The sequence below is a fragment of the Rhipicephalus microplus genome, chromosome 1 (genome assembly GCF_043290135.1).
Source record: "Rhipicephalus microplus isolate Deutch F79 chromosome 1, USDA_Rmic, whole genome shotgun sequence".
Classification (NCBI taxonomy): domain Eukaryota; kingdom Metazoa; phylum Arthropoda; class Arachnida; order Ixodida; family Ixodidae; genus Rhipicephalus; species Rhipicephalus microplus.
Window position 1 is genome coordinate 280748941 of NC_134700.1, and position 25266 is coordinate 280774206.

Genomic DNA, 25266 nt, shown 5'->3' on the forward strand with positions numbered 1-25266 from the left:
GCACTCTTTAGTGAGTTAGTTGCCTTTGTGTGTCATAATAGTCCAGCATTTCATATACTGTGCATTCCTACAGGATGATACAGCACCAAATGTGAAAGGAAGTAAGCAGTGGTGCCATTGAACACAACTCTGTTCAGTAACGACTAGTATGAAACCTCGACTCTGGTTCTCAGGCATCTTGGAGCATGTGAACCTCTTGTACTCGCTGTCATGTATCAGATGCAGCACAATGGAGGCTATCCAGACTTCTTGCAGTAGATGCTTACACTTTATGCCTTACAAGCAAAACTTATTTACACAGCAGCCTACATTTTGTTTACTTAGCCCTTGTTTTAATTTTGAGCCTACGATTATAACGAAGTGATGACCGAGACCTTTCAGGGAGCTGACACTGACCTCCCCGAATCACAGCAAGACATGCAGACACTTAAAGCCCATAAGAAGTATTACCCCACCTTCGCAGTGGCCTGCAGGTGATCAGCTGTGCATATATTTAAGTTATCTGCTGGCTTGTAGGTACTGGAGCACTGCCTATGGAAGTAAGCAATTGGCTTTGATACAGTTAAACTAGCAGTAGAGTGCACTGTGGCAAGATCAACCAAGAGTTTTCGGCTTGCACCTAGCGTCTTCATTAAAATTTTCGTTGTTGAGGCATGTCGGGTTGCCATAAAGCAGGAGCTTATAGTACTAGCTTTCTTCACTACGAGGTCGACTGCTTCGCTTTCCAAACGATGCTGCTCACGGCACTACATACGACTAATGCCCGTTGCTCAAGCTGGACCATAAATGGCTCAGCGAACATGGCAATTAAAAAGAAAAGTCAAAATAACCAGGAAAAAAATTTTTATTGAGACTTCACGTCCCGTTATGTGTGAAAGCCCGAAGGCTGGTCAACACAAACCAATTAAAGTCACTGGACCAGCCCAGCTAGGAATAAAAAAAAAAGTTCTACTGGCCACCACGGAGCCGCAGGACAAGGTGGAGGGTCGATTCCTTCTGAATGTTGTAATCGGAGAGAGTGCGGCCGTCCTCCAACTGCTTGCCTGCAAAGATGAGACGCTGTTGGTCTGGTGGAATGCCCTCCTTGTCCTGGATTTTAGCCTTCACATTTTCGATGGTGTCGCTGGGCTCGACCTCCAGGGTTATGGTCTTGCCGGTGAGGGTCTTAACGAAGATTTGCATGCCTCCGCGCAGCCGGAGGACGAGGTGAAGGGTAGACTCCTTTTGAATGTTGTAGTCCGAGAGGGTGCGGCCGTCTTCGAGCTGCTTACCGGCGAAAATAAGACGCTGCTGGTCCGGAGGAATGCCCTCTTTGTCCTGAATTTTGGCCTTCACGTTTTCAATGGTGTCGCTAGGCTCGACCTCAAGGGTGATGGTCTTGCCGGTAAGTGTCTTCACAAAGATTTGCATACCTCCGCGGAGCCGCAGGACCAAGTGCAACGTCGACTCCTTCTGGATGTTGTAATCGGACAATGTGCGGCCGTCTTCAAGCTGTTTGCCGGCAAAAATAAGACGCTGCTGATCGGGCGGGATCCCTTCCTTGTCCTGAATCTTCGCCTTGACGTTCTCAATAGTGTCGCTCGGCTCGACCTCGAGAGTGATCGTCTTGCCCGTCAGAGTCTTGACAAAAATTTGCATACCACCGCGGAGTCGCAAGACGAGATGAAGGGTGGACTCCTTCTGGATGTTGTAGTCGGACAGTGTGCGCCCGTCCTCGAGCTGTTTTCCGGCGAATATGAGACGCTGCTGATCGGGAGGGATGCCTTCCTTGTCCTGAATTTTCGCCTTGACATTTTCGATAGTGTCGCTGGGCTCGACTTCGAGCGTGATGGTTTTCCCGGTGAGCGTCTTGACAAAAATCTGCATGCCACCACGGAGCCGCAGCACTAAGTGAAGGGTGGACTCTTTCTGAATGTTGTAGTCCGACAGTGTGCGGCCGTCTTCCAACTGCTTGCCGGCGAAGATTAGACGCTGCTGGTCTGGTGGGATTCCCTCCTTGTCTTGGATCTTGGCTTTCACGTTTTCGATCGTGTCGCTGGGTTCAACTTCCAGCGTGATCGTCTTGCCTGTCAGCGTCTTGACGAAGATCTGCATCCCACCACGAAGCCTCAGCACCAAGTGAAGGGTGGACTCTTTCTGAATGTTGTAGTCCGACAGTGTGCGGCCGTCTTCCAACTGCTTGCCGGCGAAGATCAGACGCTGCTGGTCTGGTGGGATTCCCTCCTTGTCTTGGATCTTTGCCTTCACGTTCTCGATGGTGTCGCTGGGTTCAACTTCCAGCGTGATTGTCTTGCCAGTCAGCGTCTTCACAAAGATCTGCATGCCTCCACGAAGCCGCAGCACAAGGTGCAGGGTGCTTTCCTTTTGAATGTTGTAATCGGACAGCGTGCGGCCGTCCTCGAGCTGCTTGCCGGCGAAGATCAGACGCTGCTGGTCAGGCGGAATTCCCTCCTTATCCTGAATTTTCGCCTTGACATTTTCAATGGTGTCACTCGGCTCAACTTCGAGCGTAATAGTTTTTCCCGTGAGCGTCTTCACGAAGATCTGCATGGTGGTTGATCTGTAAAGAGAACGAAGAGGCAATGTCAAATAACGATGCGTAACAAATGGGTGTCGGCACAGGCAAATATGGCGCTTAGGCCTAACCGCGTCGAAGTAGGCCAAGAGGGTCTCGACGGTATAATTCGCTTGAGCTCGTAGAAACCATTAACAACACGTAAACAACTAGCCAAAAAAGGTTCACGCCAAACCTGAGAACACGCAAATGTGCTTAAACAAGGTACTGCTGAGCCTTAACCTACTACTTCGAAAACGCGCCCGAACAGCGCAATAGGCCTAACTAAAATAAAGCTACAACGACCAGGCGCACTCAATCTATCGCGCAGCACGTCGCGAATCGTAGAAAGAGCGCGGAGGAAACACGAAGAAAGCGAACCGATGAGAAATTTCGAAGCTACTGCGAGGCTGCGTCTAATTCGCCTACCGCCAGCAACCACACAAGCCTGAACTCAATAGGCCTAACTAAAAAAGCTACAACGACCAGGCGCACCCAATCTATCGCGCAGCACGTCGCGAATCGTAGAAAGAGCGCGGAGGAAACACGAAGAAGGCGAACCGATGAGAAATTTCGAAGCTACTGCGAGGCTGCGTCTAATTCGCCTACCGCCAGCAACCACACAAGCCTGAACTCAATAGGCCTAACTAAAAAAGCTACAACGACCAGGCGCACCCAATCTATCGCGCAGCAAGTCGCGAATCGTAGAAAGAGCGCGGAGGAAATACGAAGAAAGCGAACCGATGAGAAATTTCGAAGCTACTGCGAGGCTGCGTCTAATTCGCCTACCGCCAGCAACCACACAAGCCTGAACTCGATCTGCACCGAGCAACCGATGCAGCGGAATGGCGGAATTTCGACCGCTCGTTCTAACAGCACGCACTACGCGCTAGGTGCGAGCCTCGCGACGAACAGCTACGTCAATTTCGTCGATGAAGACTTAGGCATCAACGGACACAAAGGAATCGCCTTACCTCTTTGCGGCAGCACAACACAGTATTCACGAGCGCAGTTTCACTTGCAATAGCTCGTTTCCTTTGGGCACAAAGGCTAAATACGCCGAGAAGGAGTACGTCGCAGCCTGCGATTGGTCAGACAAGGCCGGCAACAACCAACTTCTGCCAACATCCGCCAATCAGAGGCCGAAGCTGACGCAAGTTTGTTTGCGTATTCGTTTTCGAGAAAGATCTAGCAATTTCAATGACGTCAGTTAGTTGCTTGCGCGCCATCTCCTGCGTTTTCAAAATAAGCTTAAATTGCTCCAAGAAAGTTAGACATTACGTTATTATATTACAAGTTTTATTTGAACAGTGTTTTTTTGTAATATTATTGTTAAGTTCTTACTAAATACGTTTTTATTGCTTATGTGTTTACTTAGGGGGCGCTACTAGGGTCTTTTTTTTTTTTATCGCGCAATGGCGGCGTTCCATAAAACCGTTTTAAACCGTTCTTTTCCTGCTGTTGCGTTACAATTGCAGCTATGATTGTATTAGGTCGAGGAACGGTGTCATTTGAGGTATTTTGTAACGGAAGCTTTAAGATTGTGTTACGTTGCTACCGCGCTTAAGAGCACTTGCAACCTGCGTGGTCTCGAACGTGACACAAAAACAAAAGCTTCGTGCGATGAATCATTTTTGTCGACACCACTGAGTGTCTGCTGTGTCTAGCAACGTTACTTTGGTGTCTAGGGCGCTGATGCGCTGCGCAAGCACTCTTTTTGTCATTCTTTGAATTGGTCAAATTGCAACCACCATTCTCTTGAAACGACGAAGCGTCAGTGGCCTCACGCGTGTAGTTTCCTGCAATTCGCACGATGGGGGAAGTTCAAAATAGAAACGTGATTGGGAAATGCGCTTTGCAGATAGAAAATACGGAAGCCTGTGTTCTTTCTCTTATACTGGCGAAAGCTTGGCAGCGTTCAAATGGCTCGCAGGCTAGAGAGCCTTCGGTTCACGGAAGAAGAATACGCACATAATTGGCGCCATACAGGGCGTTGTCTTTCACGATTAAGCCCAATCGGAATCAAATTAAAAGATTTTGGTGATCTTTTGCAGCTTGCAAAAAGAAAACCAATTACGAATGAGAAATCCCATCCGTATCAGGCCCAATCGAAATCGACCGCGTGTGACACCGGTAAAAGCGTCAAGCAGTACTTGTGCTACGCATCCAGCTTTAGTTGCTCGGATCAGTAGCGTTTGTCATGTCATATGTTTGCTCTGCCGTACCACAGAACGCCACAGAAAAACAACATTTCTGATGGCTTACAACTCAATGTAATACAAGGAAACGCGCACAAATTACACTGTGATCGTGTTTGCGTCACACAAGTGTTGTACTCTGAGTGAACAAGTACTATTTAAAACGCCGGGCGAAAACATTCGAACATAGGCGTGCAAACGCGGGGTCCTGTGATAAACGTGACACAGGCCGACGAGGCGTTGCACAGGCAGACAGGTGTAACGCGTCATGCTGCCAAGCTCATCTCGGCGTGACCAGTGTGACTCATACGCGTGCAGTGTCAGTAGCCTCCGTGTCCGAAGCCCTTCAATTGCGGTGAATGCCGTACGTGTAGAATATGGACAGGCGAATTGAATTTTATGAAATAGATTAAACTTACCAATTATAGTAATATGTGAACATTTTTTCCGAAACCGAAACTGCATTCAATTTTCTAAGCAGCGCCTGGAGCGGCGTAGTACGTCACCTCATGCATACATTTTTCCGCCCCTTCCTACCAAATCGTCTGCTATGTCTTTGAATGAGTGAGTACCCTGAACCAAGAAAGTATTCTTACGCTACGCGTACTAGAAATGTGTACCGCTAATAGTTCCCCATGCCTATGCCGGTGGCAACGTCGTCATTCGTTCTAAAGCAGTGTTCCTGGTGCCGTTTTTACGTGACACGTTGAAGCCTAAAAAAAAAATTACTCGCTCAGTGCCTTGCTCAGAGTGGCACAGAGATCAGCAAACGCAGGCGTGCGTCCTTGCAATTATTTATTTATTTTTTGAACCGTTGCGTGAGTACAAACATAATGCATTGGTGCATGAACCTACAGACAAACGTTTAGCGCACAGTTCTGCGGATCGCCTGGGGTGTCGCAAATCTTGACTCAGTCGCTAGCCGGCACTTCGTGAGAATACCTCCTTTGGATCGCTGTAAAGATAAAGGCAATAAAAGTTGCGCAAGCGACTATTTGCTTTGTTTACACTTCGCTATCCGAATCGACGTTCGCTAGCATAATCTTATCGCGTGCGAAAATCAACGACAATTCGGCTATTCGTCTACCTCTTTTACACAAGGCGCTTTCGATCGCAATTTAGTCACGCAAAGAGGCAATTTCTCTATTGGCTGCTTTTCTTGAGCACGCTGCAGGAGGGATCGAAAACTTGATTCGCGATCGGGCTCAATCGCAATCGAAGGTGTCATTTGTAGCCGATGTATGAATTCCTCCGGGTGACGCAAAATACATGCCTGCGTGTAAGCACAATGTCGTCCGCTTTTAATTGATTGCTGCAGTTCCCAGAGTGACTTTTGTACGTGTTTGCCAGCGTTATCGCGCAAGTCTTCAGCTCTTGCTGGCGTAGCTCGGTCAGCTTCGATATCTGCTCGCATTTGTTCTTCTAATCTGCTGCGACGCGATCCTTGGGGAAGTGCCCGCCGTCGCGTGCAGCATCACGAGCGCCGTGCTTTATGTGAACACCATGCGCTTTGTCTTTTCTGCGATATACGATTCTCATCGGAAGTCCTCCCCCTTAGATTGCAGGAAGTCGGCAGACACTATATCAATTGCTGATAGGGGGAGACGTCAGCAGTCATGTGCCTCGGTCTTGACTGTGCACATGGACCGTCCATCCGTGCAGCAACGGGCGCCGCAGTTGGGGCAGTGAAGTTCTGAATGCTTGCATAACATGCGACTGTGGTAAGCGTGTCTTTTCATTTCTTTTTTAAATTAACATATCTCATTGCAGATGCTACAGTTTTTGGCCCAAAACAAGCAAACTGATAGTTCAACTACTGTCTTCAAGGAGAAGGGTCAAAAATTTAACTAATCAGCCTTGAGGTTGGATTATGTGCTACTAATGCGCTCTCCCAAGCCATGCTACATATTAATGCTTGCTACATATTAATGTACTTGCCAAATGAGCTAGCCAGGCACGAAGCATGATGATAAGCAGCTTATGAAAGGAATAAGTGTAGCTAAATCACGATTCGTTTAAGTTGAAGCTGCAATTCCGACTAATTGAGGTGGTAAGTGCCAGTAGTAAATATTGAGTTACGTACCAATTTCGGTTTTTCGTTTCGAGAGCAGGCAGCGGCTAACGTGCACTTACGTAGTGAAGGCCATCCTAAAGAATTTCGTCGGCTGTTTCATTTTTAGCACAGACACATGCCGAGAGCTAGTGGTTCGAACGAAATGCTTTTCACTTCCATTTTAGTGCAGTTCCACTTAAAACTTCAGTCCTGTTTCTGTTCTGGAATGAAAGTAAGTTTCGTGATGGTTGGCAACTATGCTTACTTGTGGGCAAAATTCAAGTTTAAAAGTTATAATAAAGACATACTATTTCATTTGCTTACATAAAAGTGAACCGCGAATTCTCTCAGTAGGTTAAATTCTTTTTGTCGGGAGATTGAGCATGATCTTGGTCAGAAGCAGCACGTCAGCGAGTGTAGTCTGAAATATCCATGAGGGCTGTCCTCAGAAAAAAACCTTAAGATTTAAATTGGTATTAAAAATTATTATTATTATTATTATTATTATTATTATTATTATTATTCAGTTCTGAGAATGTCCTCTTTATGTTGGCTTGTGTGACTGGCACACCAAGGACCACTTGCATTAATATTAACAGCTCCGGTTGCCTCTCTTCATTTTTCACAAAATTTCAGTCCATCTTTACTTTGGCCCCGCCACGGCGGTCTAGTGGCTAAAATACTCGGTTGCTGACCTGCAGGTCGCGGAATCGAATCCCGGCAGCGGTGGCTGCATTTTCAATAAAAGCAAAAAGGCTGTAGGCCCGTGTGCTCAGATTTGAGTGCATGTTAAAGAACCCCAGGTGGTTGAAATTTCCGGAGCCCTCCACTACGGCATCTCTCATAATCATATGCTGTTTTTTGGGACGTTATACCCCACATATATATCAATCACATTTTCACTTTAGAATCTCTGCCTGAAATGTGTGTTGATACTGTTTCCTGAGGTGTGCATTAATGCTCACATTGCACCTCCTTGGTCATTCCATATAGCCGACTTTTGGTTTCACTCTTGAGCCAAATGATAACGTTTTCATCCCTGTCAAAATTTTTTTATTTTCGGTTTTTATACTGTTGTTACCCACTGCCTCAGAGGGGCATACATTAAATGAAATTGGTTTACTGATAGTTTTGCGAATGGTGCTGCCAAATTACGATTCATGTAACGTCCAGGACGTGCTCCTGATGGTGTTCAGCGCAAGTCAGTGTTTTACAAGCTATGTACTGATTATCACAGGTTCTTGATATGAAGTGCAATTGTTGAAGAACGTCATTAAGAGTGGATGTTTTGTAGGAAATGAATAATCGTGGAATTAGCTGCGTGGGAGGTGAGTGCTAACATGCTGCAAGTGTGGTGCCCCTATATGTGGCAGTTGTCGGCCTGTTTCCTCCCTATTTTCTCTGTGTATACATCAGCTGTGAACAAAAATTCATTTTTTGTTCTTCCCCAATATCGCCATGTATTTCCATTGCAAGTTCCTTTAATGAGAAAGCAAGGCATTCGAGTTATTTTTTAACGTTGGAGCATTAATTACTTTACCACTACATCTTTGTTTTTAAAGTATGGTATATTGTCGGGCTCTCCTGAGGCAATGTCAAGCTATTAACTTAATCATATTGAACAATGTATATCATACGAGTAGGAGCATTGTAGTCGGCAGATGACTTGGAGGTAAAAAAAGACTGTTAGAAAACTCGCCTAGGCAATTTTTTTCAGGAAGCAAGGGCTCATATGCTCTTTCAGCTTGGTCTTCAGATGTGCTTTCAGGATACATGCTTCAAAAATACAAATATGGGAAGCTACTTAGATGCATCAATGAAAAATGTCTTGCTTGATTAACTACATCAACAGAAACAATACATATTCATTTATTGAATGCCGATTTGATATCACAGTACTATTTTCTGGAAGAAAAAAAAAGAAAGAAAGGAAAGGAGGAAACTAAAAGGCAGGGAAATTAACCTGAAAAGTTTCCAGTTGTTTGTCCTATACTGGGGGATTGGGGAAGGGGAATAGGAAACAAGAGGAAAGGGAAGAAAAAAAAACAAAGGACAGGAGCAGGAAATTGTTGAGAGGATACATATTATCAACTTAATAAAGTCTCATATTAGAACTCTACAAGAGTTGCGCTTTGGCAGTGGCAGGTGACCTCATTTTTTGGGGAGCAGTACGTTGGAAACATTCAAAAGCTTTTCCACCAAGGGGTTTGAGGGCACTTTTGAGTTGTACTACAGAAAAAGCCACATCAAATACTTGAAGTTCATCTGCTAGAGCAGGTAGTCGGCTTGTGCAAGCGGCTATCGCAACAGCTTATGCTGTGCCTAAGCTAAAAGGATATGGTGTTCGAACAACCAGAAATCTTTGGGCACTGACAAGGTGGAGGCATCTGTGTTGGCTGGCTTGATCACTGCAAACACATCTGTCTTGGTGTGGCTGGTCGCCATGTTTGGCATAAAACTTTCTAGGATGCATGTTACCATAAACCTTGGGAAAAATGCAGCTGCTAGAATCCATGCTAGCATAAACCCTGGGAGAATGCAGCGAATGACAGAGAAATAGCCACGAGTTTTTTGTGCCTCATGCAGTTGCACTCTGTGTAATTCTCTGCTCAGGTGCATGCGTCTGTTCAATAGTATGGGTTAGAGCCTTTCCTGTTGAGTTGTATGATAGAAAAGTAAGGATAGGTAAGCTTTAACAGTCCCTAATTATCCAAGCTATGCGAAGGAGTAGAAAGGGGCACTTTTCAAGCTCATCTCATCTGGCTATAGGATGTGCTCAGCAAACTCTCTAGATGCCGTTTCGCTGCCGCACTTTCTCGGTCACAGCTTGTTTGCAAGGTATATAAAAAAAAAGTTGAAGCCGGTGTACTGGCCCTTTAAAAGGACAATTATTATCCATTCAGCAGAAGCACAATGCTACTGCAAAACAAATTTGTACAGATTCTTCTAAGTGCCCTGCCGCGGTAGTTTAGTGGCTAAGGTACTCTGCTGCTGACCCGCAGGTCGCGTTATCGAATCCCGGCTGCAGCGGCTGCATCTTTCGATGGAGGCGAAAATTTTGTAGGCCCATGTGCTCAGATTTGGGTGCACATTAAAGAACCCCGGGGGGTCGAAATTTCCGGGAGCCCTCTACTATGATGCTTCTTATAATCATATGGTGGTTTTGGGACGTTAAACTGCACATATAAATCAGTCAATTCTCCTAAGCAAAACACAGTTCACAAAAGATTTAACACTGTGTGGGGCTTCTTTTGTAGGCCTGCACTTCTCAGGTGGGCCCATTGTTTTTCCTAGCCCAAGCTAAACGAAAATACCCATCCAAGTTTTAAAGCTTTCATTGCCTAAACATATTCAGTGTCCTGATACACGCAAAAAGCACACACAATACTGTTTTTGGAATCGCACAGCATCACGTAGTTTAGGTGAGTCTCCCCTGCACTTTGAACTCTGCTGGTGATTATCTTCTCTTTTCAACCGTTTACAAAATTACAGTCAATGGAAAGTCGTTAAACGTACATAAAGAAACAAGTTTCAATTGCACGAAGGATGAGCCTTACTGCAGTGGCACCAGATAGCAAATTATTACGCTGAATGTTTGTCTGAGCAGACTATGCATACGACGACACCTGGATAGGCAAGGCAAGAAAGGTCAAGTTTATGGAAGAAGAAAATTGCAAGACATTTCCCAACTTAGGTTTGTGACATACATTTAAAGTGGGATATACATTGCTACATTTATCGCCATTGCCGAAATCACTAGCGTCCTACCACACCAACTTTCCCGCATTCTGTCAATGCTCGTGTCTTTTATCGTCATAAAACCAGCCCAGGACACTGCATATCATTTGGACACCGGTGAAACGGAACCTTATCTACGTACAATTCGATGGTGTGCATGTGACTGCACTTGTTGACACTGGTGCTCAGCTTTCTGTTATGACGACTTATTTGCGCAGCAAGCTCAAGAAAGTTCTCACACCTGTAACATCTCCGTTCATCGGTGTTGCTGCTGACGGCGGTACAACATCTGCCGTTGGAATTCGCTCTGCTCATGTAAGCACTGCTGATCGCCACACAGTTTTTCTTTTCACCATCTTAAAAAAATATTCGCAAAACATAATTCTAGGCCTCGACTGCCTGTGCACTCATTGACTGTTTGGACAGTACGCTTCATCTCCACTTGCCCATAACAGACCCTCCTACACTACGGCTGAGTCTCCTCTGCACTTCCAGATATGCTCACCTGCTGCCCCAAAGACTGACCTACGTGAGGTTTGTATTTGTGATACCACCAGTTTTGATGGCGACAAAATACTGGCACCTATCACATATGTCCTCATTAACTGCAGCTGACTGCGACGTTATGTTACCACACACCACTTTGACTCTCCCAGGGAATTCTACGTGCCTTCTGGTAGTGAATTTCAGTTTGACACTTCAAGTGCTGCGACAAGGCATCTCTTTGGCATTGCTTCCTACCTTAGAAGACAATGCAAATGATGCTTTCATGGTGGTTGCTCCTTTTGATCTCCAGGCTCCACGCCGATCCAGTACTTGCCTGGACAGTGCTATCAAGTTGACAATTGTTTCCATTTGAATACCGTAGCAGACAAAGGGGCTCCACCAGTTTCTGCAGTCCTACATCGACATTTTCTATATCAGTGTCTATCCATTGAGAAAAGCAACTGGTGTGACCCACTGCATCATCACTGCTGATGAGCATTCGATTCATAGCCGTTCATATTGCGTGTCGGCAACAGCGTCAAATTATTCAAACTGAAGTCGAGAAAATGCTCGCCAAACACTTCATTGAGCCATCCTGCAGTCCTTGGGCATCCCCTGTTGTACTAGTCCACAAGAAAGACTGCACATGGCATTTCTGTGTCTACTATAGACACCTAAGCACAATTACAAGGACGTCCTCTGGCAGGAATAGATACCCTTGATTGCCTCCACGTTGTCTGTTTTTCTTACCAGAGTGGAAGTTTGGGCTAGTTGTTGCGTAGTCATATTTGCAAGTTTTTCAGCTTGCAAACATAGGTAAAAGGACAGGGTAGACAGAAAAAATGCTGACTTCCTACTAACTTTATTTTGCAGAGTAGAAAAATATATTGGTCCAAAAAGGAATGATACAGAACAGGAACAAGCCTAATCAATGTGTCAGTATTAAGACACATGTGAAGGGTCCTCATTGCCCACCAGCCTGGTAATCACATTCTAACTGTGATAAAGCAATGCAGTCACTTGCATGGTCACTTGCATCCATACGAATGCAACTGGCCATGGCGTCAGCGCAGTGCTACGTCAATGTCAACATGGCCATAACTGCATTATACCAGTTGTCTCCTATATGCCTCTGAGCGCAATCATTCCATCACAGAGGGCGAGTGCTTAACTATTGTTTTGGCGGTCGCGAAATACAGGCCTTTTTTATATGGACGCCCATTTTCTGTAGTTACCAACGACCACGCGCTCTGCTGGCTGATGATGCTTTCATGGTGGCTGCTCCTTTTGATCTCCAGGCTCCGCACCGATCCAGTACTTGCCTGGACAGTGCTATCAAGTTGACAATTGTTTCCATTTGAATACCGTAGCACACAAAGGGGCTCCACCAGTTTCTGCAGTCCTACAGCGACATTTTCTATATCAGTGTCTGTCCATTGAGAAAAGCAACTGGTGTGACCCACTGCATCATCACTGCTGATGAGCATTCGATTCATAGCCGTTCATATTGCGTGTCGACAACAGCGTCAAATTATTCAAAGTGACGTCGAGAAAATGCTCGCCAAACACTTCATTGAGCCATCCTGCAGTCCTTGGGCATTCCCTGTTGTACTAGTCCACAAGAAAGACTGCACATGGCATTTCTGTGTGTACTATAGACACCTAAGCACAATTACAAGGACGTCCCTCTGGCAGGAATAGATACCCTTGATTGCCTTAACGTTGTCTGCTATTCTTACCAGAGTGGAAGTTTGGGCTAGTTGTTGCGTAGTCATATTTGCAAGTTTTTCAGCATGCGAACATAGGTAAAAGGACAGGGTAGACAGAAAAAATGCTGACTTCCTACTAACTTTATATTTTAGAGTAGAAAAATATATTGGTCCAAAAAAGAATGATACAGAACAGGAACAAGCCTAATCAATGTGTCAGTATTAAGACACATGTGAAGGGTCCTCATTGCCTTAAAGCCCAGCCTGGTAATCACATTCTAACTGTGATAAAGCAATGCAGTCACTTGCATGGTCACTTGCATCCATACCAATGCAACTGGCCATGGCGTCAGTGCAGTGCTACGTCAATGTCAACATGGCCATGACTGCATTATCGCATATACCAGTTGTCTCCTATATGTCTCTGAGCGCAATCATTCCATCACAGAGGGCGAGTGCTTGGCCATTGTTTTGGTGGTTGCGAAATACAGGCCTTTTTTATATGGACCCCCATTTTCTGTAGTTACCAACCACCACGCGCTCTGCTGGCTGAACTCTCTTAAGTATTGCTCAGGGCAGCTTGGTCGCTGGGCTTCGTGCCTGCAGGAATTTTCCTACTCAGTCGTCTAGAAATCGGGTCGCCTGCACCTGGATGCCAATTATCTCTCCCGGTAACCTGCCGACGTTTCTCATGACACCGGCATGAACATGGTGCAAACACAGTGCAAATGCGGTGCACTCCATGTTTTCTGTGACCGAATTGGTTCACATCGAGGAAGAAAAGAAAGGGGATCCAGTGCTGCTAGATATCATCAGCTGCACAGAGTACACCCCAAATGATGCCCCTGCCCATCACTTTGTGCTTCAAAAGGGTGTCTAACAGCTGCGATTTCCACCCAGATGGCCCTGGTTTTCTTATTCTTGTGCCTCGACGTTCACGGCGCTGTATCCTGGCTGAACTTCATGATGCACCCACAGCTGGACACCTTGGCATATCTCGCACGTATGAGTGCACAGGGTACCGTTTCTTTTGACCATGCCTTGATCGCTTAGTATGCCAATACGTCATTACTACTCACCGCCCATCTGAAACCAGTTGACATACTCACGGAACCATCTTACTTTGTTGGGTTAGACCTGCTTCGTTATTTTTTCACATCGATGTTGATAAACAAATAGATAGCCATGGCTACAGATTACACTACACGCTATGCTAATATGCAGGCTCTCGCGACAAGCTGTGCAACTAACGTTGCTGACTTCCTGTTATGGAGATCCTACATTGGTTCATGGTGCCCCAAGACAACTGCTCCAATACCGAGGCCATACATTTCTGTCCCAAGTCATCACCGACTTCCTGCGTTCATGTTCCATGCAACACAAATGAACGACTGCTTACCATTTTCAAACCAACGGCCTCACGGAGCCCCTTAATTGTACTCTCACAGATATGCTCGCTTTGTGCTTGTCACCGGACCACCAATACTGGAATCTTGCCCTACCGTACACATCTTTCGCAAATAATTCATTATGTATAGACACAGCAGGCTTTTTACCCCTCTTCATACTGTACGGAAATGAGCAGACTTTACCATTGGACATAGTCATCTCATCCCATACGTCATCCACTAGTAATTACGCCCGCGACAACATTGGTTGGTCTGTGATTCCATCAGCTCACCTGTGCTCGGCTGACAGCATCGCAGACCGACCAATGTCCTCAGTACGAGGCTTCACATTAAGACGTACATTTCAGTCTCAGTACCCTTGTGCTACTCTGGTCCGCTCATTGATGGGTGGGCCTATCCGAAAAACTTTAGTCTCCTTACACGGGATTTTCATGAAGCAGTAGCTGTTACCTTCAAGATTGGCCTCATCTCTCCCTCGTAATCCGCTCTGTTCATTGTTGATGTTCACGTGACACGACTCGAACCCTACAACACCGCTTGTGAAAACGACTTTTGAATATCCTGTACGGTACTTCCATCGTTCGTGGTAATGCTACGGGCCAGTGGCATAGCAGCCCAACAGATGAAAAGGAGCATGACAGAGAAAATACTGGCACAAGCTGATTATATCAGCAGTGCTGCTCACTTAACCAATTGTAAGTGCATCTGTATTTACACTTTCAAGTCTATCTTTTCTGTAACGATATCTTGCAAAATGTACTGGAAGACGGTTCATAAAAGTGTCTTGTGCTTTAATAACTTTGGCCACTTTCTTTTCTGCACTAAAAACTGTTGTGGGCCCGATTTCCTAATTATCGTCCGATGCAATACTGACAGGTATTGCAAAGATTGTGCTTCTTGTGGTGTAGTATAAGTATCAAATGGTAATGTTTAGCATTACAGTAGTAATGTATAGCTTATTATGGTTATTATCACTGCATTTCAGTGGCTATGCCATTGTACTGTGCAGCTTTGCTATTAATTTTGTTTGCATTATAATTGTGTATGTGGCTGTGCACTTGACTCTTGATCTGGCAAATTGGTATCATGAAAGGTGCGATGACACATGAAAATATGTCACAGTATAACGTTTTGATGCATGTGAAAAACAATTGGGGGACCCCTAAGCTTCATCTTTAAGAGTTGAATGCAATAGTGATATTCTGTTCCTAGAGCGTACTTCAAACTCTTAGTACTATATGAAATTTTTAAAAAATTGCTATGCCCGCACTATCTGGGTGCAGTAGCAGTGTGCCTTTTGTAGAGGGTGATGCAAACAAACCAAATTCGATGCGCGCTCAGACCCAGAATTTTTTATTATTTATTTTATTTGCATCTTTCTCAATCATTTGGTCACGCAAAGATGATGATTTTTCGCTCACAATAAACGACACAGACACCAATGCCAGAATTTTTGAGAACGAACTCTTCAACACCACATCGGGTTAATAAATTCAAGTGGGATACACAAGCATTGATGCAAACAAACATTTAATCGAAATATGTTCTTAGCCAAATTGGAAGCCAATGGTGCAGATTATGGTTTCTTAGGGCTTAGGCGCACCTCTTTATCTGTGTATTTGACCCAAGCCTTGTCGAACAACTCCTCTGCAAAGATACAGGTAGTGTGAGAGGCTTCTGAAGAATCCATGACACAATGTGGAAATGACTTGTTTTCACATTGTGCTGCTACCCTGCTCAACACAGGCTGACAGAAGAACACGTCGTTGCTTGGCTATTGTTTGTTGCCGCCTAAGAGCCTAACTCCAGTGTTTCGTCTTCTTTGTACACATGTTTAGGAAGCATATTGCGGAAGTGCAAAAGCTGTGTTTGTGCATGCCTCGGACAATGTTATCTCTGTGTCATATCTTGGCTTTTGTCTTTTGCCCAAAAAGTGCCATTAACAGACGGAAGTAGACTAAAGTGTTTGGTTCCCAGGCAAAGACAGTTATTCACATTTTTTACCATCAGAGCACCGTGCTGGTATTTTGCCCTGTCATGAGGCAGTGAAACGTTTTATCTTTGGCATGATCATTCTTAATCCATAGGCGATGCTGCTGTGAACGTTTCATGTGGAATAGAAACAGCTTACAGTCTTGCTTTCTTACTGATTGCAACCTAGAGCATACCAAAACATGACTTTTTTTTTATCTCACTTTAGGTAGTGTCAGTGATCAGATTACATCAAAGCTGCTCTTATGTTTATCTTTAAATGTGTGTCAAAGAAATCCAGGAAGTCAAACTTAATCTCAAACTCTCCATTACTGCATTTCTCACTGCATAATTTGCGATGTACACTGAACTGTTCACTTGAATATGTAAGGAGGAGTTTTAATAGCATGTTAAAAAGAGGGCTGACATGAATTTCAGACATTTTTATATTGTTGCTCTGAATAAAAACAGCGGTATCGATAACCATAAGTAGTGCATCATGGTGCTTTGAAATACATTTAATATGCTTTTGATACTCCTGCTTGAAGTCATAGGCCTGCAGATAATTTAGAGCTCCCTCAGACTCGCTCATGAAACATGCCTTACACTTGGGGCTCATTTTATTGGGCTCACACTCACCAATGTTTTCTCTAACCGAACTCGCTCGGACTTGGGACTCAGTCAGTCAAGAACTTTACTAAATGGTCCTGAGAAATTTAAGCCACCAGGGTGTCCACAAGGGACACTCTAGCAGCCGCTACTGTAGGCGGCGTCTGAGTCAAGACGGGAACGTGGCGGCGTTCCGCCAGTTCTTGGGCCCTCTGGACTGCCTTTTGTTGGTTTCTGAGACTGGGGCTCCTGAGTGCCTCCTCCCAGTCGGACTCACTGGTGAGAGGTCTTCGAGGTAACGCGGGACATTGCCATAGCATGTGTTCGAGTGAACAGTACACTTCTGAGCAGTCTGGGCATTGTGAATCTTATGTCCGAGTTGTAACGACTGAGTCGGCCCCGTCATGGGTACGATCTCGTTTGTAGCATGTGAAAAGGTACCTCTTGTGCGCGTTCGAGCTTTGCATGTGGTATTGGCTTCTATCGTTTTGGTAGTAGGAGGTAATTTCTTGAAAGATGAGGAAAGGATCATTAAACAGTACGTCTGTGCCCAGCTCTTTGGTGGCTGATTGATCGCCACAGCGGGTCAGTTCTCGCACTCTATTATGAGCCTTTTCATTGAGGTTGGGTTGCTGTGGGTGGACCTCTTTGCCCATGTGGTCTGGAAAGCAAGAGAGGTAGTGCAAGCCCATGCTTTTGCATGTTTGTAGAATGTGGGCTGCTTCTTGAGCGATGTTGCCACTAAAATATTTCTCAATTAGTCTCGCTCAGACTCAAATTCACCAAAATATTACTCAATTGGACTCGGACTCATGGGTCTACTTGAGTCCGAGTGAGTCGACTCACGAGTCCATCAGCTGTTTTGTTCAAGGTATCAATGCTTTTTAAAACGGATATCTCGCATAATTGGAGCTCTGGTGCTTTTGTTCTCATATCTTTGAATACGAGTTATCAGTGGTCGTAATCTACTAAGAACATTTTTATGGAAAGCGATGACTCACATGAGATGTCCTTAACGAGGCCTACCTTGGAAAATAATGGAGGGAATCAAGCCACCTGTTCTTTTGTAGATCACGTGTCTGTTCAATTAGTATCGAGCTGGCGTGTGAAAGCTACTGAATTGATGTGCGAATAGACATAAGGAAATGTGAGCGGACATAAAGCTGATGGTAATACTTCAATTGACTAGATTGGACGAGAGGTTGGCAAAACAATGTGGAGCTTGCTCATCAAATATGCCTCGCCCTTAGGGCTCTCTCGGATCCAACCTCATGAAAGTTTTTCTCAGTTGTACTTACACTCGTCAAAATACTAATCACTCGAACTCGCCGAGACTCGTGGCTTTATCGGGGTCTGATTTGACTCGTGAGCTTGTTTGCCGACCTAGGGGGCCTTTTCGAAAACTTAGTTAGGCTTTACTTTGTTGAAATGACAAAGAATCTTAAATACCAGATTAAAATGTACTCGTTGAGTAGTTATAATGAAATTACATACGACATCAAAGGCATCCCTGAGGCAGTATACCAAGCCTCAGGCACCGAAGCTTAAAACATGTTCCGCCGATAAGGTTAAGCCCATTTTTGAAAGAGGAGTAATCGGAAGTCAAGTTCTAATACAAGAATATTTTGGACATGACAAAAGGTAATGTGCAATATTTTTTAGTTCTCAGCAGAGTTGGCGGAGGAGTGATATATTCGGACTAGACCTGTGCAGGCGGAAGTTTAAATGGGGGGACACAGCATCTAAAGCTGGTGGTCGTCTCTTCTGATTGTCGAGATTGGCTCCACTGAGACTTCCATAGATATTTTAGGTGCTTATATTCCGTCCTTGTGGTTATTGCTTGCATCCTACTTGTGTGAATAACTAATCTTCTATACCTGATTGCGGTGAAGTATTCTACCACTGGGACAACCTGAACTATTGGGAGAACTAGCAATAAGCGGCTAAGGCGTTGGCCATTTCATTTAATGTTAACCCACAGTGACCTGGGACCCATATTTATTTCAGGTACTTCAGCTGAAATGAAACTAAAAAAATAATTGGCAAATCTTAGGTGCTTCAAAATCAGCTGCACTGTCTATTCACTCTTGAGCCTTCACTGCAAGCTACACTTTTTATGTATTGCCTCGCATCTGTGACTTTCAAGGTCCGAACCATACCCTTTGACTGGGCAGATATCTGCTGCATTCCAAGTGATGCTATCTGGAAACCACACACTACACATATCATGCAGGCAGATTGTGACATCACAAACAGCAGGATAACTCGAAAGTAACTTTATTTACACACATTATTCATCACTGACGGCGGGGTGGCAGCTCTTGACAGGCAGGGTCTTTGGCAGTGGTAGACCAGGTCCTGCCACTGTTTTTTGGCTTCCTTTTTTTTTTTTCGAGGGTGGGTGGGGGGGAGGAGCACGTACCTACACAGAAAAGGTAATGAAAACATTGCATTTATATGGCAATGTGGATTTATTGGTACTCTATCTCAAAGCAACATATTAGCACCTTTGTAGCACAGTGACAAAGGATGCATACAAACAGATGCACTTGCAGTATATCGTCAGTGTGCCATGTACACACTGCAACTAGATTATTCAATGTACTTTGTGAGTGCTGAAACTCTAGGTGTGCAAAAGAATGTCACCTGCAAATATACACACATGTGCTGACAGAAAATCTGTGTTAGTCTTTCCAAAGTCCGATGGTAAAAACTTTCTTCAGAACATCTGTGCTCTACCAGTAAATTTCCATGCCTTCTCCTACAGCACCATTTTCTGGAGGAAAAGCTGCTATGGGCGCAGGTCTGTACAGCCCATGGGGTTTGTTGTTGGTGATGTACGTAGCCACCGGTGGCACATACCCGCGATGGCACATACTATGGTACTTGTAGTTGATGCTTGTATGGGATAAAATTTAAACATAGTACAAAAATGCATTGTTGATACTAGTTGGTGATTTCAACGTTGATATCACAGACACGACCAATAATTGGCTTATCCAACATTTGGCTTCAAGATATCCACTCAGATGTATACCCTATGACCATATGAAACCAACCACGATCCGAGGTACATGCATCAACGTAGTATTCGCAAATTTCCCACTGCAACCTGTACAGGAATCACTCACCCTTTATTTCGCAGACCATAAAGCCGTCATAATGAAAGGACATCACAAGCCATCCATTGTCTCTAAGAACAAATAAAAGTTGATTTCTATTGTGCTTCTCATGATGTTTTTAGATCATGATCGATTGGGCGAATTACACACCGGAGATTCATGGATTTACCGATGATTCGCTCTAGAGCTTTGCCTGCCCACTCGTCATTTCACCCTGTGGATATGCCGAGATTCTTTTGCTACACTCTAGGCCTTATTTCACAGAAATAAACGTTTGTCTTTTTATGGCACTACCGCCACTTACTTCTGTTTATAGAAAGTCGGGAGAAGTTCACCATCCATGTATGCTCTGCGAGGATTACATATAAAAGTTACTGAAAGAAAGTCGGGTGCTTCATTTTCCTATCACAGCTTTAGTCTCTCCCGCTGACCGACAGGAATGCTGACAGGAACGCCGCAGCAGAGATCTTCCTAGGAACAAAACAACCAAACGCAAGAAGACTGCGCCGATTCCTTATGCTTCCGGCGTAAGCGAAGCCCTCGCAAGAATTTTTAGGGGCTAAGACGTACAAGTAGCACACGTGCCATCGCACAAGTTTAGAAACCAGCTGGTCCGCAATAAAGACTTATTAAATTGTGAGCACTATCTTAAAGTGGTATATAAAATTCCTCATCAAAACTGCCACTCATCCTACAAAGGAGAGACAGGCAACTTGAAATGATGCATTGAGCAGTACCAAATTGACGTAGCTAAGGGACGGTAACACCACCAACGCACTATCTGAACATCATTTTAACACAGGACACAGCATTGATTGTAATTCTACGACTGTCATTGGCAGGGAAAGATCACTGTCATCCTGCTTCTTTTGGAATCATTATTAATTCAGTCGACACCCGTACAGTTAATCGGACACGTGGAAATTTACTCAATACTTGCACCAAATCATTGCGTTATCTAGTATGGATATAAAGGCACGGTCCAACTTCTTTCGCTTGTATGTGAGCAAGAGACTCGTAGGGGTCTCGAAAAGTCATAAATTTTTTTCGTTACAACTTGGGCGGGTGTTTATTTACAAGAAATGTATGCAAGAAACGTTGTTTCGTCGAAACCTGGGTTACTGAACTTTATCCTCAAGTTTCTTTTCTGACCCACTCGGCTCTCTTCCCGTCTTGTAAGGTTACACCTATGATTTTCCTTCCCATCGCTCTCTGCGTCGACCTCAATCGATCCTTTCATAATAGTGTAATGCAAGATAGTAAAGTATTATAAAAACATTTGCAAATGAAAAAAAAGAGCTACATGCATGATTTTGCTCATATCTTTGGTCATATGACCACAACTAGTCATAGTTGGGGGCATGCAAAGAAAAGAGTGTGGAGAGAGTGAAGGGTAACGGTCTGGAGTGGTGGCTTATCGTAATGTTTTGTGCATGCATGGTTGAATTAGCACACTCGCCTGATGATGAGGGTGAGATGACAGGGAAGGAGGCGGGGCTGCATCACCGCACCGCTGAAGAAGGCCACTCGTGGATGAGGCGCGACACTTCCTCGCGGATCTCGCTGACGCGGAGACCTGTGAGGCCACCGTTCTGCGAGCGCAGCATCTCCAGACAGGCCACCAGCCTCTCCTCGGGCACATCGGGCATGCGCTTGTGCAGTGTGCGTGCGAGGCGCAGGTAACCAGACTTGCGCACCGTGCCGAAGCAGTTGGTTTTGCTCCCAGAGCCGCCACCTCCACCGCTATTACCACTGCCACCGCCACAGATGGTGCTCGTTGGAGACGAGTTGCTGGAACTGCGCAGGTAGTCAAAGTCTGCCACACTCTCCGACCGCGAGATGCGAGAAGACAGCCGCGTCCGCACCAAGTTGAGGATGCGGTCAAAGCCGTAGTCAGGTTCCTGCTGTAGGTGGCAGTGGTGGTCAAAGAAGAAAAAGCAAGTCATTTCAAAAAGGAGATAGTAAATGACAATGGTATAGCCAAGCTCCTAAAACTTAACAAGGCTTAACAATGGACATCTTTAAAAAAAAAGCTATTCCTTTCACAGCTTCAGCCGAAAGCGAGCATATTTGTACCTTCTGCTTACCATGTTTTTCAGACTTTTTATTTGTAAAGCAGTAAGTGATGTGGAGCTAGTTGGTGCTGTGTGCTCCATAAATATGAATCTATGTGACAAAAACTGTCTTATTTGAAAACTTTAGTACCATGTACCCTGCATACAAAGCATCTTTACTGCTGAAGGTCGCATCCTAACGACAGGAGCATCTGCAAAGACAAGCATGTCCGATGAAAGCATGCTTCCATAACTTAAATTGGCTAAGTTAACAAGCCACAACAGCTGTAAGAACAACCAACTATAGCTGCATGCAGTGAAAATAAGAGGACATACCCACGACAGCTTAAAGCCTGCGGAAGGTGGCAGGTCTTCAACTTCTATTTTCTTGTGGCGGCTTGCCCTCTCAAGGCAGCGGGTGAAGACACATTCTGCGCGGTCCCTCTGCAGAGCCAGCAGTTCAGCCCATCGCCTCCAAGGATCGGTGAGCTGACTGAGCAGCTGAACTTTGCCGTTGGTCTGGCCAAATACGTCGAAGTACAGCTTTGACACTGCAGCATTGCGCCTCTCAGCAAGGTCGATGGCACTGGAAAGGTTCTCAAGTATTGTGGAGCGACAAAAGTGGAGAAGCCTCACTGCCTCTTCATGATTGTGTGCACATGCTTCCAGCTCATGGGATGCATCCTCAAGGTCAGAAGGATCTTTGTCAAGATCTACGTACATCTGAAAAAGAAAAAGAAAAATACAAGCAGCTCTACAATGCTTGCTACACTGTTTAGTGTGAATAACAGAGAAGTAGGTCATATGTGGCATCCAACCAAAGCTGTTGAAATGCACTGTGCTGTGCTTAGTGCTGTTGCACTGCTTTTGTGCTTGTACCTGATTCGTGCAGCTTTGCAGCATGTAGCTCCACTTATATTGCACACAGCTCATTTGTACACTAAAGAAGTGTAAAATCAGTACATCATTATCGTATTGTCTACATGGAAAGCGGGTATGCTGCCACAGAGCTGTAGCCATGGCAGGCCAACACATGGGATTGCCGAAGACAACTCGTATGGGGATCAGAGAAAATAACAGGAACTGCATGTGTGCCACGAGCGTGTAATGAGGTAGTGTATTCAAATCCAGTGCTCTTGCTTCTATTGTGTTACTTGTACTCTGATGTGCTTTTTGACACTCTGCTGGAAGTGATAGATCGAGGCTGATCTTTGCTGTTTAGCATGCACAGAGACCTCAAGCAAATGCAAAAAAAATGGCGAGCATCCACTATCTGTTTATCTCTTTAACCATTCTGCCAACCGTATCCCCGGAGAAAGGCATCTCAGGAACTGTCGCTTGATTCTGTGGAGTAGTAAAGCGAGCAGAAGTTTTGATTACAAGATGAACAGAGTGCTATGCAGCTCATGCATTGTAATCCAAATAATACAAATCGTAATAACAAATAATCATTTTTTTCCCGTTCTACCAATGCTTCACTTGTAAATCTGCAATGGCCCTTGTGCAGTCGAAAGAGTTAAACTTGGAAGAATTAAGGAACTCGAAGGCGGTGGAGACCGAGCTTTATTCCAACCTCATTTTTTGACCCTGCATTACGGAGCCGAGGAACCACACCGTGTCATCGCCTTACAGTGCATTTCAACGACAAAACTCCGAACCCGAGTTTCGGGACCCGGCTGCGATTTGCGGTCGCCGCTTACCTGACCCTCGCGCGTCGCCGACGTGTCCTCGAGCAGCCTGGTTTCGCTCTTGCCAGCTCGCGCCCTGAAGTCGGCCAGCTGTCGCTTGAGCTTGCGCTTCTTGTTCTCCAGGCTGTTGATCTTGCGCTCGAGCTGCTCGATCACGCCGATTTCTGGCACCTGAGCGGCTCGCCGCAGCATCAGGCCCATCAGGAGCGCCAGCAGGAACAGGACGATCTCGATACTGGACATCATCGCGGTCTCAAGACCAGGGACCGAGGGGTGCTAGTAGTGCCAGGCGAAAGGCTGGACTGTCGTGAGCTGTCGCCGCAGGTCGATCGGGACCACGATCACGGCAGTCACGGCGTTCCCATACGCTAAATATCACGACCGGGAAAACAGGGGACGATAATCGCGCGACGGCCCCGACAGGGATGCCTTGGCCAGGTGAAAGTGAACCGCGCTTCGAACGAACTCCGGCTCCGCTTCTTTTTCGCCTGGCAAGCGAGAGCACGGCACGCTGGCGCTCGGCCGTCGCGCGGATCAGGTTGGAACACGAGCTCGAGCCCCGCGCGTGGTTCGCGCAGGTTTGGAATCGTAGTCGTCGTCGTCTGCATCAGCTGCTGGTGCAGTGTGCCGAACCGGCCACATCGAAATATTATGAGGTTGAAAAAAAAAAATTACAGGGTGCACTTTCCATCGTGTTCGAGCCGGACTTTCCAATCGCAATCGAGAAACTCGACCCGGGATCGCGCGCGATTAGCATATATAAATCGCAGCGTGGATGATACGCTACACGGTCACTTCTGATATCTATCGGGCCTGATCCAGATCGAATCGATTGTTTGGGATTGACTCCTTTGGCCTGTTGGCGATGCGCCACATGCACCGTATGACACCGCAACACGACACCCGCGGCACTCGAACGGCTGAAGCCTGCCTGAAAAAAAAAAAAAAAAAAGAATGTGCGCTTTCTTGCTTATGGGGTAATGGCACCAGACGGGACAGTTGGGCGAGCTGGTGCACTTAAACGAATAATAGCGCGACCTTCGGCCTTTTGATGTTTGAAGGCTGATTGCTGAGGCACGCGATCTCGCGCCAGTTGAATTTGAAAACGTTGCCTCGGACCTCGCCATTGTGCCCTCGCCCATCGTATGAAAACACGCGTTGATGCATTCCTACAGCTGTACGCAATCTGTGTGCCGGCGTTTCGGGCCTCGCGAGCTCTGCGTCTTTCGTGATTCCGTTTCGGTGCTGAAATAGCCTGTTTTCCGTACAAGTTGCCGTCAGACTGCAGTACGAGCAGTGGTCCTAATTTTCCCTTCAGACGTGTCCGTGTTCCGTCTCGGTTGCACGCTCGGGAAGGTTCGGATATCATTCATGTGCACCTGTTCTTGACAGCCAGTTTTCTTTTCCTGCACAGACGCGCCGCGCGAAATTTTCGTCGCGCTACAGGCATGCGTTTCCGGTAGCGGTTTTCATTTTTGCCCGTCTTTCTTCCGCATTTGTCGCGCAGAACGGCTGCCAGCACGACTCCATTGCACCAATGCGAAAATGTTGAGTCACCTTTCCCGCACAACACGGTTGTCGCTACAGGAGCCGACGAATGCCGGAGGTCGCTGCAGCTGCGTTTGATCGACGGGCCGCTTCGCCTCGAGCGACTTTAGGCTGCTGCACTTGCTTT

At 45.7% G+C, this 25266-nt stretch overlaps 3 protein-coding genes across 4 annotated transcripts in view; 1 reads left to right on the forward strand and 2 right to left on the reverse strand.

Moving 5' to 3' along the window:
* Positions 1–826: 826 nt before the first annotated feature.
* On the reverse strand, positions 827–3685 carry LOC142817949 (polyubiquitin-C). The gene is made up of 2 exons (XM_075896006.1): positions 3529–3685; positions 827–2560 (listed from the first exon to the last, which is right to left on the reverse strand). The coding sequence occupies exon 2, from the start codon at positions 2548–2550 to the stop codon at positions 949–951; it is 1602 nt and encodes a 533-aa protein (XP_075752121.1). The 5' UTR covers positions 2551–2560; positions 3529–3685; the 3' UTR covers positions 827–948.
* Positions 3686–4922: 1237 nt separating this feature from the next.
* LOC142817950 (major facilitator superfamily domain-containing protein 12-like) overlaps positions 4923–25266 on the forward strand; it is a 51966-nt gene continuing 31622 nt past the window's right edge. Inside the window, exons 1-2 of one of the 2 annotated variants that reach the window (XM_075896016.1) lie at positions 4924–5316; positions 6311–6473. The gene's annotated coding sequence lies outside the window, so the exon portion shown is untranslated. Of the gene's footprint in view, positions 5317–6310; positions 6474–25266 lie in introns of both variants that reach the window. The other variant, XM_075896021.1, reaches the window with a different exon arrangement.
* On the reverse strand, positions 21028–25136 carry LOC142817945 (uncharacterized). The gene is made up of 3 exons (XM_075895968.1): positions 23604–25136; positions 22240–22626; positions 21028–21753 (listed from the first exon to the last, which is right to left on the reverse strand). Exons 1-3 carry the CDS (start codon positions 23835–23837, stop codon positions 21352–21354), a joined length of 1023 nt encoding a protein of 340 aa, XP_075752083.1. The 5' UTR covers positions 23838–25136; the 3' UTR covers positions 21028–21351.